General features: G+C 46.0%; 2 protein-coding genes across 3 annotated transcripts in view; one reads left to right on the top strand and one right to left on the bottom strand.

Moving 5' to 3' along the window:
• LOC119159369 (unconventional myosin-Ie-like) overlaps positions 1 to 13,654 on the top strand; it is a 292,958-nt gene that overhangs the window by 248,268 nt on the left and 31,036 nt on the right. For both annotated transcript variants that reach the window (XM_075865081.1, XM_075865080.1), the window contains exon 11: positions 7,677 to 7,873. In XM_075865081.1, the coding sequence (XP_075721196.1) occupies positions 7,677 to 7,873 (197 nt within the window). The remainder of the gene's footprint in view (positions 1 to 7,676; positions 7,874 to 13,654) is intronic.
• On the bottom strand, positions 11,221 to 13,545 carry nbs (nibrin). Its single transcript, XM_037412102.2, has one exon. It carries the CDS (start codon positions 13,414 to 13,416, stop codon positions 11,434 to 11,436), a length of 1,983 nt encoding a protein of 660 aa, XP_037267999.2. The 5' UTR covers positions 13,417 to 13,545; the 3' UTR covers positions 11,221 to 11,433.

Raw genomic sequence — 13,654 nt, 5'->3', positions numbered from 1 at the left:
GATGGCGTGATCGATGTGTTACGCATCACCGGCGTGGTTGTATCCTCTCTGTCAAACAAATGGAGTATCCGTGTTGGCGCTTCGCAGCGCAGCGCAATCTTTCACCGCGCTAACTTTGGACAACCCTTAGATTCTGACTCTACAAATTCGGTTATAACTAACCGAACGTTCACTGGTGGTACTTATAATAAAACGCAGTCAGTATAACTAATGATAAGTCGTTTTTCATTATCCCCCCCCCCCCCATACACACTTTTTTTATAGCGATAAAGTTCTGTTACGGACATTTCGTGCTGTCGTTGTATACTAACTGCAGTTTAAAACCATCGCTACCAACATGTCGTAGTACTTCGCAGTAATTTCACTCGATAGCCTTTAAAATTGTGTTTTACCTTGGTCGGTATTCTCTTTATTTCACTTCTATCTGTATTAAAATAGTGTGTTCTGTTTCTTACCGCATTGTTTATTTCGATATCTCGTACAACTGCCAAGAGAACGATTGACTTTAAAAATGAAAACAGCAACTTCTCATCAGGAGGGCATGAGATGGGGACGATATGGTAAGTCGTGTGCCATAGTGTATAGCCTATTCTGTAGTTTCCTGTGTGTCTCTGCCGAATTTCACTCTCTACACTTCCTGTGCTTCCTGTCGCAATACGCTGTTCCTGTCTTTAGTTTTATGTGCACTTCGTTGCGCAACACGCTCTCAACGTTTGTCATATGCGTCAAGACAAGAAACATTAGGCCTTCCCCGCGATCGCGTTTGATGGAATGTCACCCACGAAAGACGGTCCACTGCGAAAGGGACTGTATCGACTCTTCTAACTTGTCAGTGAACGGTCGAATTAAGTGATATATTTTGATATATATGCTACAGTTGGTAAGGGACTCACCGGGGGAGCAATTCCTGGCCTGTACAAACATTACCGGCACACAAAGTGTTGCATAAATTAGCTTAGCATCATATATAGCGATATGTTTGGGCGTACACGCAAACGACGCCCATGACGGCGAATACTGTCGAAAGCAAAGTGCGATGTGATAGCTCGATAGAATTAGAGGTGGCACTAAAAGATGGAACTCCATTCCGCACCTCGGTGATGGAATAAATTCAACTTGGAAATGGGTATAATGAGATTACTGTGTACCTCAGTTGAAACTTACGGTCGTGATCATAACATGAACCGAGACGCACATGTTAGAGCGGCCTCAACGAAATCGCCCTCGGAAGCACGGTGGCACAACGGCTCGGTTGCAGCTTGACTCGTTCTTGTCATCTGTCCGGGGAAGTCGAGCTTGTACGAATCAAGTGTCCACTCGCATTAGTCGCATCTGCTTCTCTCGCCCCAGCATCGCCTACGCGGTTCGCCAAACCCGCCGGTCGCAGCTGTTGCTCGCCTCGGCGGCGTATAACGAGACAGGACGGGCGGTGATGCGAATATTTCGTCGTACAACAGGCGTCAGGCGATAACAGAATACAAAGGGGAAGTCTCGTCCCACTTTCGATGAACAGGGATTGTTCCGTTTTCCCTCGATGTTTCGCTATCCTCCTCATTCTGGTCTGCCTCATCTCAGCGTCGTCCGAGCGTGTCAGGAAGGGCGTTCGTGCTCAACGGGACGCGACTCCAGTTTTCTCGCGTGGGGCGCCTATTTGCGCGATGCCGAAAATAGATAGCGTGCTTGCTTGTGCGTCTGTAAGAGAAAAAATATAAAGAATAGAGACATATATAGAAAGAGAGAAACGAATTCCGGAAGCGAGGCCTTGGCCGTTGGTACCCGCGTTCTGTCAGCCCGAGGCCCGCAATTACGTGAGGGAAAGTATTCGACCTTTGGCCGCGGTGCGCCACTTCCACTTCACAACCAACAGCGGACTGCTGCGGCTTTCTGTTCGGTGTAGCGAGCCTACAAGGTCTGCGTAGGCTGGCTGCACGATAAGAAGACGGGCCCTCTTGAGGCCCGACTTTGATGTTTTGATGGTTAGCTCCGTTGAATGCACCCCAGAGAAAAGTGCACCCAACCATCACCACGAGTTCCATTCTCTCTTTCATTTTCTTCGCTCTCTGTTCCTTATGTGCGCTACGCTGTGGGGTGCTTTCCTCGTCACCATCCTGTGGGACTAAGGAGATTGGCGCCATGTCCGGAACAGATGTCTTGAAGGAGCTTTTGCGTCACATAGTCGAGTTGTTGGGCAGAAGTGGCGTCTCTCAGAGAAGGCGACTATAATGCAAGAAAGTGGGTCAGCCGTTGTAGTAGTACCTATTGCCTGGGCTGAAAGCAAAAGCATAAGAGGAAGGCTTAGTCCCTGACCAGTTGAAGCACAGCTGGCTCTTGCGCGAGTGATGTAAATGAGGAACGCCAATTGCATGGACCGTAGAAATACGTCACGGTGTGATGCAAGCGGAACGTCATATAAAGAATCTTGATATGGAGGCGATCGGCTCATGCTGTAGAGAAGGTTTCAGCGCTAGCCGGATCGCTGCACACCGGATCGAGCTTGACCATAAGCTGCTTCGGATCAAGAAGGAAAGAAAAGAAAACGACAGAGTAGTATTCATATCAAGTACTACGGCTTAGAGCAGGAAATGTAGTAGTCTCCACTGGCAGGTGTTCCCATTTCCCCCTTTACATGTGTTAAACAATGAGAAGAGTGCCTGCATAGATACACACTATAGCACACGCCTCTAACTTCGTTATCTTGTGTGTTTTTGCGCTTCCTTTGTTGACATGGTAGCCCCTCTTCCCGTTTTGCGAAATTCCCTTTAGGCTTCCGAATGACGCACATGTGACGCTGATCACGTGGGCATTTACTCTTGTGGCTCGAAGAACTTTCCCATGCAGCTTTCTTCGTAAGCGAAGACGTGTTAGCTAGCCACGTTTGTTTGGTCGTGAACGCGCTCGTCCCTGCTTTCTTGAGGGAGGAACGACTCCTGACACGTGCCGAGAAGAAGCGAAGTATCAGCCGTGGTCTGGACACTGTGGCAGTCGCGGCTTGCCCCGCCCGGTGCGGTAATTAATGGCTCTCTCCAGCTCTTCGGAAGTTAGCGACGGCGCGCGCCGCGACCGGTTCGAAGGCGTTGTCCCGGACACTGCTGTACGGTGATTTATACGCCACGAACACAATGCCGAGACAGCGGTGGGACAAAGCGGAGGAGCAGAAAGAATGGACGCACTGCCGTGTGGTCCTTGGCAGCGCAGAATATATCGACGTTGCACTCGGGGGCCAAGATGAAAGTCCACGTCGCCAATCACTGGGTGTAAATGGCTCCACGTCTTCGGGCCAGCACTACGACAAGGGCGAAGAAAACGAACAGTAGTAAGAAGCGTGCTGTACTGTTTTGTTGCGTCTTTCAACTAATGCCTCTAAAAGGTATGTCACCTCCTCGGCTCTATTGGATCTTTGCGCTGAAAACGAACTCTTGGCATTCCGTTATCTTGCGTTTTGTCCCTTCCATCGCGGCTTACGAGGTCGGCTGTATACCCGCCTGTATATCTATCGTTGTGTGGTGCGGCCTTGCATCTGCCTCGAGGCGCTGTCTTTTACGCCGTCCATTTATCTCGTTCAACATTCCTTGACTGACCTTCATCGCCGGCGCAGGATAGATAAACGGATGGGGTACCTTTTCTTGACCTCCATGCTTCTTTATGTTCTCGTCTATCCCTTCCTCGACTTATATGAAAATCTTTGATCCCGTAATTACATTCCGGGCCTCTTCTTGGTGCTTAGTAACCTTTTAGTTGTTTGCATATATACACGGAGAAAACTTTTTAGAAACTTTTAAGAGACATGAATGTGGGTAACTCCACAATCTGGTTATTTAGCTAGACTCTAAGGCATGGCGTTCCCTAAGAATATGGTGTGGTTTGTTGCGGACTGGTGTGACTGAGTGCACGCAGATTACGAAAGTTCAATGACCCCAAGCGCAAGCAGCTACACTGTTTCACAACAAGTTCAAGTACAAATGGCAAACAGGCCACCTTGTCCGTGCTGCTGTTCTTGAGCGCTTTTACCTCTCTTAAAAATCAAGTTCAAGGTTATGGCCATGCAGGCTTTTGGCGATAAGGGTGCCCGAGGACCCCTGGTATCGCACTCCAAGAACCATTCACTTCTCATTTTAGCCCCAAAAAGCCGGAAACCATAGGCGTGTGCATGGTGTGCAAGGGGTTCTACACTAAATGACCCAAGAAGGGGGGAGGGGGGTGCAGTGTCTGCCCCATACATTGACTTGAAGGGGCCCTGCAACACTTGTAGAGCATGGTCTGAAAACGCTGCTGATCGATAGTAGAGGCTCCCGAGAACACGTGAGCCAAATATTATAGCGCAGCACGCGGCGTAGAATTCACAATAAATTATCAAAGTCACCCGAAAATTGCTTTCTCTTCTCTCGAAAATTGACGAAAGACGCAATAAAATCACTCGTACAAAGCAATCTTTAAGTCATTGGCCGATTTGAAAATGGCGCGCTCGATTGTTTGGACTGTCCAAAAGCACATCTGTGGATCCGTGATCTTATTACGAGCTGTCAGCCAGCTCGTGATAAGATCGTGTGCTACGTGAACGCCTCCTAGCAGAAAGAGTGTTCCACACTTGTCGCAATGGCAAGAGGCTGACTGATGTTCCCACGTTTAATGGCCATATATTATACCCTACAAAGTGAACGAGGCGATTACCGCCGCTGTAGCTCAACGGTAGAGCATCGGGCGCGTTATTCGAAGGTCGCAGGTTCGGATCCTGCCGGTAGCTAGTTGTCTTTTCCTCCACTTTCCTTTCTTCGCATTCATATTGCAATTGCTTCTATCATCATCCCCTAAACTTTTCTTGGTATCATTGTCTGTTAGTCCTCGTCAATACATTATTGTGTCTAACGAAGATAACAAGGCCTAAATTTCCGTTGAGGCAGATTCTTAATTGGTAGCGCACCTGTATACCTGAGAAAGCTACCGACTTGCACGTGATGTCACAGACAGGCTCTCTGTGCTGGGTACTTAAGATGGCGCCCACCACGACTGTCTGTCTCATTTGAGAGTGCCAGTGCAGGAGAGGACAGAGAGTCGTTCACCCCTCGTGTTATTTTCTGCTCTGCCCGCCTTTTTCTGTTCGCCAGCCGCGTCAACGGGGAACACAAAAAAATTTGAGGTAACACCGGCACTAATCCGAGGTCACCGTTTCTTGCTTGGCGCGGTCAAACAAAAGTTCAGGCAGCACTTTAACCGGCTGGAAGATGCCAACCAAAGTGACGTCAATGCAAGTTATGTGTAAGCCGGTATAACAAGAATATAAACTTAAAGAATAAACTGATGAGTTGATAAGAGGGTAATATGTTCATTTAAGTTTGAAGTGGGGCTTCGCGGCAGTGCAGGATTCTCTTGTGTAGGTGTTTTCGCGGCGTATAACGTCTTACTGCAGTGAAACCACCTTTACAGGAGGTTGCATGCAGAACAAAATACATTTACTCGTCCGTTTCGAATAGCTCAAAATTTCCAATAATTTAAATTCGAATCGAAGCGATCTCGAATGCTGTAATATTCGTTCGAATATTAGCTCAAGCCGAATGAAACGATGTTGTTGCTTCGAGTGTGTACCCTCAGGAAAAAGAAAAGCATTCGTGGCACAGCCGCACAAGCGGCCAAAACCATCTTGAGAACAGCCCAACAGGGAGAGGGGCGAGGAACAACAGCCCTCGCCGGGTGCCAGTCGTCGTTTTTTGTGCGCGCGCCATGAATGCTCTACGAAGTCGACAATACTTCATTTTTTTCTCTCTCTCTCTGTGTGTGCGTGTGTGTGTGCGCGCGTGTGTGTGTAATGCCGCATGGGTCCCCTGTCAACGTCGTATGAGCGGCGATGTCGCTAAGTACTGAAAACTCAGGTGAACTCTCATGCGTACTCTAAAACAAAATTAAAATATCTGAAAGGCAACATTACTTAGTAATAATCGGTCAGACGTGCTCGCACATGCAAGGCTATTAAACAATGCAAGCATCTCGAGTTTCCAAATTTGGTGTCAGGGGGTCCTTTAAATGTGTAATGTAATTTTGTAGTAGAAACCCTCAGAAATGAAATATGCTCCAATGCAATACAAAGGAAAAGGAAGTTTGGGGCAAGGTCTTGTAAGAGTAAGCCGCTGTGTTTTCAATGTCCCCAAGCTCTTTGAGAATGCTGCTGATCTTAGTCACTGAAATACCAGCATCTCCATGCATGGAATGTCATAGGGCACGGGCAAGTGGTTTCTCTAGAGGTAACTGTAAGAAACTCTAGGGCAGAGCTATTCTGAGAGCCAATCAGAGATAACAAGATGGTTACAGTGTTAAATGTAGGTTCTTTTAAAACAAGGTAATCACACCAGAATTTTATTTTGACTACAGTGCAGTGCATGTCTGTGCTTGGCATTATTGTGTTATTTGCACTACATAAAGACTGCAATTTCTTTTTGGCGATCTTATGAGAGCCCACAGTTAAAAGGTTGGGAAAATAATATTAGTCCAAGGGAAAGCTTGAAGGAACCAAGGCTTCTTTTGCACAAGGCAGTTACATACTGTCTTGGAGACCACAGGGAAGTACCTAAAAGTAACCTGAATTTGTACCAACTAAATAATCTCACTGAGGGTAATAGTATCATTTTGCCTCCAGTGATTTGGTACCCTTTTAAATGAGAACTAATGCACAATAATACATAACAAAGTGTAGGGGATGTTATAAGCAGTAATTGTAATATAATGGTGAAGAAAGAAAACTGGACAAAAATATAACTTGCCACTGGCTGGGGCAAAACCTGTGACTTTTGAATAACGCATCCAATGCTCTACCAACAAAGCTACTGTGACGATCACCCCTCCGTCCACTTATTGAGGTATATATGTGCATTTCATGTGGGAGTGCAAGTTAGCGCCAATAGTAGCCATGACGGCAAGTGTGGAACACTCATTTTCTGCTTGTTGGTAGCACGTGATCTTATTCCAAGTTGGCAGGTGACCAATACAGTCAAACCCCTTTATAAGAGACTGATATAAGAGACAAATGGGTATAAGAGAGAACAGTGTGCCTACAGTAAAATACAAGTTGATAAAAAATTGCGTACGAGGTACCCTGCTTATAAGAGACATCCCATATAAAAGACAAGAATTGCTGCCCAGAGCATGCTTCTTTATTATAAAGGAGTTCAACAGTAATCCCTCGCATACTACCCGAAGGCATCAAGTCTTCAGAAGGAAACCGTTGCTATGAATGAAGGAAAGAAGTGGAAATTTAAGGGCTTGTCTGCCGAATGGTCAGCTGCCAGCTTGTCGTAAGATCACGCGCTACGTTACGTCAACAGGCACAAGATGAGTTTTCTACACTCATCATCATGGCGCTGACTGACATTCTCACCTTAAAGTGCGTGTACTATAAACCCTAATAGGTGAATGGAGGGATGACCGCCGCATAGCTCAGTTGGTAGAGCATCTGACGCATTACTTGAAGATCGCAGCTTCGGTCTCTGCCAGCAACAAGTTATCTTTTCATCACCTCTACTTTCTTGATATTTACATTACAATTACAACAAATAACAACTCCAATAGTTTCTTTGGTGTCATTGTCTGTTACTTCTCATTATTGTTCTAATAAAGACAAACAAGTCCTTAAACAGCACCCCTGAATCAACATGTTTCTTTGATTGTGTGAACCATCAATTTGTGTGCAGACCTGGAATTTCCGGCCTACCTGTTGGGATTGGAAAGTGCACAGCTGGCCAAGAAACTGACAAGTCGTGTTCTGGACTCCAAGTGGGGTGCCCGCTCAGAGAGTATAGAGATGCAGCAAAATGTAGAGCAGGCCAACTATATCCGCGACGCATGGGCCAAGGCACTGTACACACGCATCTTTGACCGCCTTGTGGATGTAAGTGTCCCTTTTGTCATGGTCTCATTACTTCAACCACCTCTTCCTTTACAAACAAAAGCTGAAACTGCAGTATGAAGAGTTTGTTTCATTTATTGAATCAGAGAATGTAACATGTGCATGATGAGAATATCATAGTTTAAATCTTGAAAAGAGTGAGAACAGAGTCAACATGAACTGCAAGGTATAAGTGCCAAATTAAAATTGTGAACACTATCACAGTGAGCAAGGATGAGAAGGAATGAGAAGGCATGCCATTGTACCATTTTACTGAGTTACTATATACATTTTAACCATTGCGCCTACCTTTGCATTGATAAACAATGTAAAAAATGGAGCTTAAGCAGGAACATATTGTTTGGATAAACCACAAGTATAGTCTGTAGATAACACGTAAAGTCTACCATTTTCTTTTCACTGCAATATGCCACATTTTACGTTTTAGCACAAAACTCACCGGTACTGACCTGAAGGATAGCTTAATGTAACTTTATAATGTGGCTCAATCGTACCAAAATGCATGGGAGCTAGATGTCTAGGATGGCAGGGCCTGGTTCCCAGACCTTTTATTCGTTGCGTTGGTAAGGCACAGGCTACTGTCACCATACACCAATGCTACTCCTCATCTTCCATGTTATGTGAAATATGACATTACTTGCCCCACAAGCTGTTAACTATAACTGAACCTGGTTTTCATGTCACCAGGCTGGCACATGAGAGGCTAAATATGGCACAATATTGGAATTTAACATTGAAGCCCTCATAGGCCAATTACCCCAGCTCCAATATTATTCATCTGCTGAACATCCTTGATCTGTTAAACTCAGTCAGGAAACTGTTTAGCATCTTGAAAGACTGCAATTGTGCCCCATGCTACTAAAAGCAACAGGAAATAAACAATGCTGCCAAACTGCATATTACCTACACCTAGCAATGCTTACAATCCTGTTAGTTTAAGAAATAGAACAAAACGTGTCATGAAAGATACACCTACAAGAAAGAATGCAAGCGAGGTGTTCATGTCTCATTAAAAGCAACAACCACAAATATTCAGTGATCAAAGCATTTGTATGGGAACATTACAGCAGACTGCCTGCATCTCTTAAAGGAGCCCTGCAACACTTTTTTATGTAGCCATAAAATAGATTCACTAGACGCTTAATGCCTCACAAATTCACTGTCACAAAAATTTTGAGAATCTTCCAGTATGAGCGAAGTTACAAGATTTGTCGCACACTGCACTTGAATTCTTTCTTCTCTCGTTTCTATTAAAATGCTGGAAGCTAAGCAGGGAGAGATGGCACAAAGCAGGGGAGGTTTCTCAAGCGTTCAAAGGGTTCAAATGAAGCGGGCCCTCCGATTTTAAGCGGCCCCACCAAGGGCCAGAAAAAAAGCTCGACTTTGTTGTTTTTGTTCGAAAAATTTAACCCTCCTGCTGGATTCCCCTGATAGAAACAGATTATCTATTTCAATAATCAATATGCATGCTTTTTTTTATAAGAGGTTGTTTGTTGCATAACATGTATAATCTTGGAAGTCAGCTCACAGTTATGTAGTAAACACCTTCCACTCGCCCAAGATTGTGCACCGTGTAGAGGGAATTAAGGAGCTGAAGGTGGACACATCGAGCAGCCTGACGAGGATTTTAGCAGCTACTGTCCAACACACAATGCAAAGGTGCATAGAGAGTGGTTCCTGTTTGAAATATCGTTTTATGTGCTGAATGAAAACAATCAGTATGAAGCTGACGGATAGGTATGCTATAGTTCAGGTGATATTAAAAGCTTGTCTTTTTAACCGGGCCCTCCGCACTGTTCATCCCGCCCTGGCACGAGGAAAGGAAATATATCACGTGCACCTCATGATTTTGAGCACTTTTGTTTTTTTTTTTCTCTGGATACAAAGATCTTCGGTACGATCATGCGCGCAGGTGGACAAGTCTCGGCTTACCACGGCAGCCCAAGTAACGACCGAGCGTGCCATGTTCAATCAGCCAATGGCTGATACAATGGCTCTGAGAAGTGATTTTTGAACTAGTAGTGTCATTTATCAAGAAAAGAGAAAGCAATTTTTAGCTGACTTTATGAGTTCATAGTAAATTCCAGGCTGCATGCTGCGTTGTAGTATTTGGCTCGTGTGCTCTCAAGGGCCTCAACTTCTGATCGGCAGTGTTTTCTGACAATGCTCAAAAAGTGTTGCAGGGCACCTTTAATATCGACGCTTGACAAGCATTTAAATAAAAATACAATATTGTTTTGCTGCCTTTAAATAATTATATATAAATGTTCTATCTCTCACAAAAACATTTTTATGCCAAATATTTCAACATGTAGTACGACTGAACTAAATATGAGAGCTGACACATGGAAACACAATGAGCTCGAGGTTGAATGAGCAGGAATAAGGAGCTACAGACAGGCTGGCCAACATTTACTAACCTGCTTTTATTCTAGTAGCACACCAATAATGACAAAGGTGTTTTGATGAAGATAGGTCTGCCTAAAAATGACACTTATTACTGTTCATTCAATATGTGTACCGCAGTCATATTATCCTATTAAGAGAAATCAAGCTTACGTACTGTGGCATTATGCCACAGTTAACTAAGCTTGGCAGACTGTATAATGCCACTGTTCAGGTACATTAATTTATGCTACACAAAGCAAGCAGAAAATATATAGAACAGATGAAACTATCATTTCAGGCTTGACAAGTGATCACGCTTGTTGAAAACTGAAAAAAAAAAAATTGCTTTAGGTCATTTTTGGAATGTTGAACTCTTGTGAATGATTTCGTTTAGTTACTTTCAGGCTGCTTTAACTAAGCCGCTTGCTTGATTATATTAAAGGGGCTAGAGTACAGACGGTATAATTGTCCACACAAGTTGCAATAACGTACTATATAGCAGTACTGGCTCAACTAGCAGCTGTTTTGTGCACAGGCACAAAGTTCAGTTATACTGCTTTTGTTTGAACTGTCATAGCTCAAGCACACTTAATTATGCAATGCTACAACACACTCTCATCTGGCAGAAATAGCAAATCAAGAACGTAAACAAGATAGTCATCATCATCAGCCTAACTACGCCCACTGCAGAGCGAAGGTCTCTTCTATGTTCGGCCAATCAAACCGACCCTGTGCTTTTTGCTGCCACGTTTACTTGCAAATTTCGTAATCTCATCTGCCCAACTTATTTTCTGTCTTTCCCTTACGTGTATGTTTTCCTGTTGGGATCCAGTCAGTTACGCTTGAAGGGACACTAAAGGCAAATATTAAGTGAACGTTGACTGTAGAAATAGTGATCCAGAAACCTTCTAGTGCTAGTTTTGTGCCAAGAAAGTGCTTAATTTAAAATAAAATCACATTTTAATGGTCCACATCGCGTTAGCGCACTTCAAATCACCTGCGCCTGAAAGCGGTCTTTGAGGCGTCACTGTTATCGTGCACAACGTTGCCTGCTTTTACTATGCAGCCTTTACTTGATGCTGTTCCAGTCACACCTTCACATTTGCACTTGCAAGCAACGAGATAAAATAAGCATATATTACACCGTGCAGAATTCATACAAGGCGCCTTCGTTTCCCATCTGCTGGGCGATAGTCAAATAAGCGACTGAGCTCATCGGGCTCTTCTTCTTCAGCATCTTCAAACTCGTGCCTCGGTACATCGGGGACGAAAACTTCTAGGTCAGGCCCACCAATAATCTTTGGCAAACCAACTAGGTGAGCCTGGTGGGCTTTTCGAAATCGCTTAAAGTTCGGCACAGTCGGCGTCGACACTGTAGCTTGTGTTGTCGAGGCTGTCTTAGCACGATGGAGAACTAGGTCTGCAAACTCAACGACAACTTTGCTTGTTTCAACCAGGAGGTCATCTAGGTTGCGACTACCATTAGTTGATGGTTCCACAGAAGCATCACATGGCTCAGTGACGTACTGTTTCCTGCTCCTCGACTGAGATAGCGGTTCTTGAGAGGGCTCCGCACACCACCGCGACGACATTGAAGCGGACTCTCCTGCATCAAGTGCCATATTTTGTTCTTCATCAGCTAAGCTTGTATACTGCTCGTGCTGCTCAGGTGGCAAAAGCGCTTCCTGCTTAATTTCTATCACCATGTCACCTTTGTAGGATGTTGGTTCCAACCTGGGTACCTTTGCCGCACTTGTTTCTTTTGGAGCATCGTCTTTCCTCTTCTGAGCTTTCCTGCCAAAGTAGCAATCTAAGGGCAGGGTTCCCTGGCTGTCTTTCTTCCTGATCTTGCGGGGCGACCGTTTAGGTGATGAAGGCTGCCCATTCAAACGATCCGTGACTGGCGCTCGCTTGACAGGTGACAGAAAACTCTTGGTCTGTTCACTGATGGTCGTCGTTCCCGTGCTGCCGTCCAATAAGAGGTCGAGGTTGCTCCCAAAAGAAGCTGAGGCGCTCTGTAACCTGCTCTCGGGGATGATTCTAGAACTGGACGGTGCGGCGCACAAGGAGTCGTTGCGCCTGCGGACCACGCCCTGCTGAGACGGTTCGGTATCCGGCGCGCACACTTCCTCTTGAGATTGCGGCTGCGTCGCGACCATGTCGTCGCCCCACAACACGTTCATGATCCTGTTCCGAGGGTTACAGAATTTCGCCGTCGAGCAGTGGATCACCGCCATGCCCACGTCCGACGCGGAAACGGCACGAACCTTGTTTTCAATAAGGTAGCGGCACACCGGCGTATCGGCGCCGTCGCCGGGCTTAATGACGCAGCTGCCTTCGGCGATAAGCTCGGGCGTCGCCCGATCGGGGTTGCGCAAAAACTTCGCTCGACCGCCGCCCGACACAACCAATTCGCCTAGCGACTTGAACTGCTTCTCGGTCAAGAAATAAAACGTCTTTCCTGAGAATACACTCTTGCGAGCTTCGTTGCAGCCGAAAATTTCTTTCGCTAGCGCCAGACACTCTTCCGTAACGTCCGGTATGAAATTCGCCGGGTCAACTTCGGTGAGGTCCTGACGCTGTACGCGGTTCTGCACCTCTGTGAAGAATCCTGGCGTCACCACGGGCTTCGCAGCTATCAGGGCCGCCGTCGTCTTCATCGTAAGGCGAATAGAGGCCATCACAACGTGCGTGCAGCGATCGGACCATTCGGGCTTCAGCCTGGCTCCGATTTTCTTCAACGTTTCCGTGAGGCGCTCCTTGTTGGGCGTCGAGAGGCACGATGTTGTCACCACGAACGGGGCATCGTAGCACACCTTGTACTTGCTGCCGAGCTTTCCGAATGTGACAATGTCGTTTTCTCTCAGAGCGGTTTCCTCGGATTTGCCGAGCTCTCTCGAATTGACGCTCGTCCCGTACTTGGAGCCGAGGTCCTTCACTCGCAGTAGGGGCACATAAGAAACGTCGCCAAGGCGATCGTCGGGCAAGGGAGCAACGGATAGCACCGCGTGCTCCCGGCTTATCGATGCGTCGTTGGCGATCAAAATGCCCGCGCCTTTACGACCCACCGTGCATTCTCCGCCGCACAGAAGACGGTAGCGCACGTCGTTCGTTTCAGTGTCACGCAAAGACCACATATTCGCGGGTAAGCTGCGACAGTCCTCGGCTACACGAAAACGGGAATATGTGCAACCTCTCGATACAACTTGTTTATCACACAGGAAAGCCACAGGCACAGATCGTGAAGTTTGCGCGCCATGAGCGACCTGATTCTTTTGTTAGGCTTAGACTTAAAGGCACAATGTTGTTAACGTCATAGATGTCGCTACTAACATACTGACATACTCACGTGTAGCGCTGCAATTTGATAATGTT

Source organism: Rhipicephalus microplus, chromosome 1 (genome assembly GCF_043290135.1).
Source record: "Rhipicephalus microplus isolate Deutch F79 chromosome 1, USDA_Rmic, whole genome shotgun sequence".
NCBI lineage: Eukaryota > Metazoa > Arthropoda > Arachnida > Ixodida > Ixodidae > Rhipicephalus > Rhipicephalus microplus.
The sequence above is the reverse complement of the archived record's forward strand: the minus strand, read 5'-3'. Positions and strand labels throughout refer to the sequence as shown.

Excerpts from the sequence above, each read along its gene's own strand:
- nbs (XM_037412102.2), bottom strand. The coding sequence starts at position 13,416 with ATGTGGTCTTTGCGTGACACTGAAACGAACGACGTGCGCTACCGTCTT.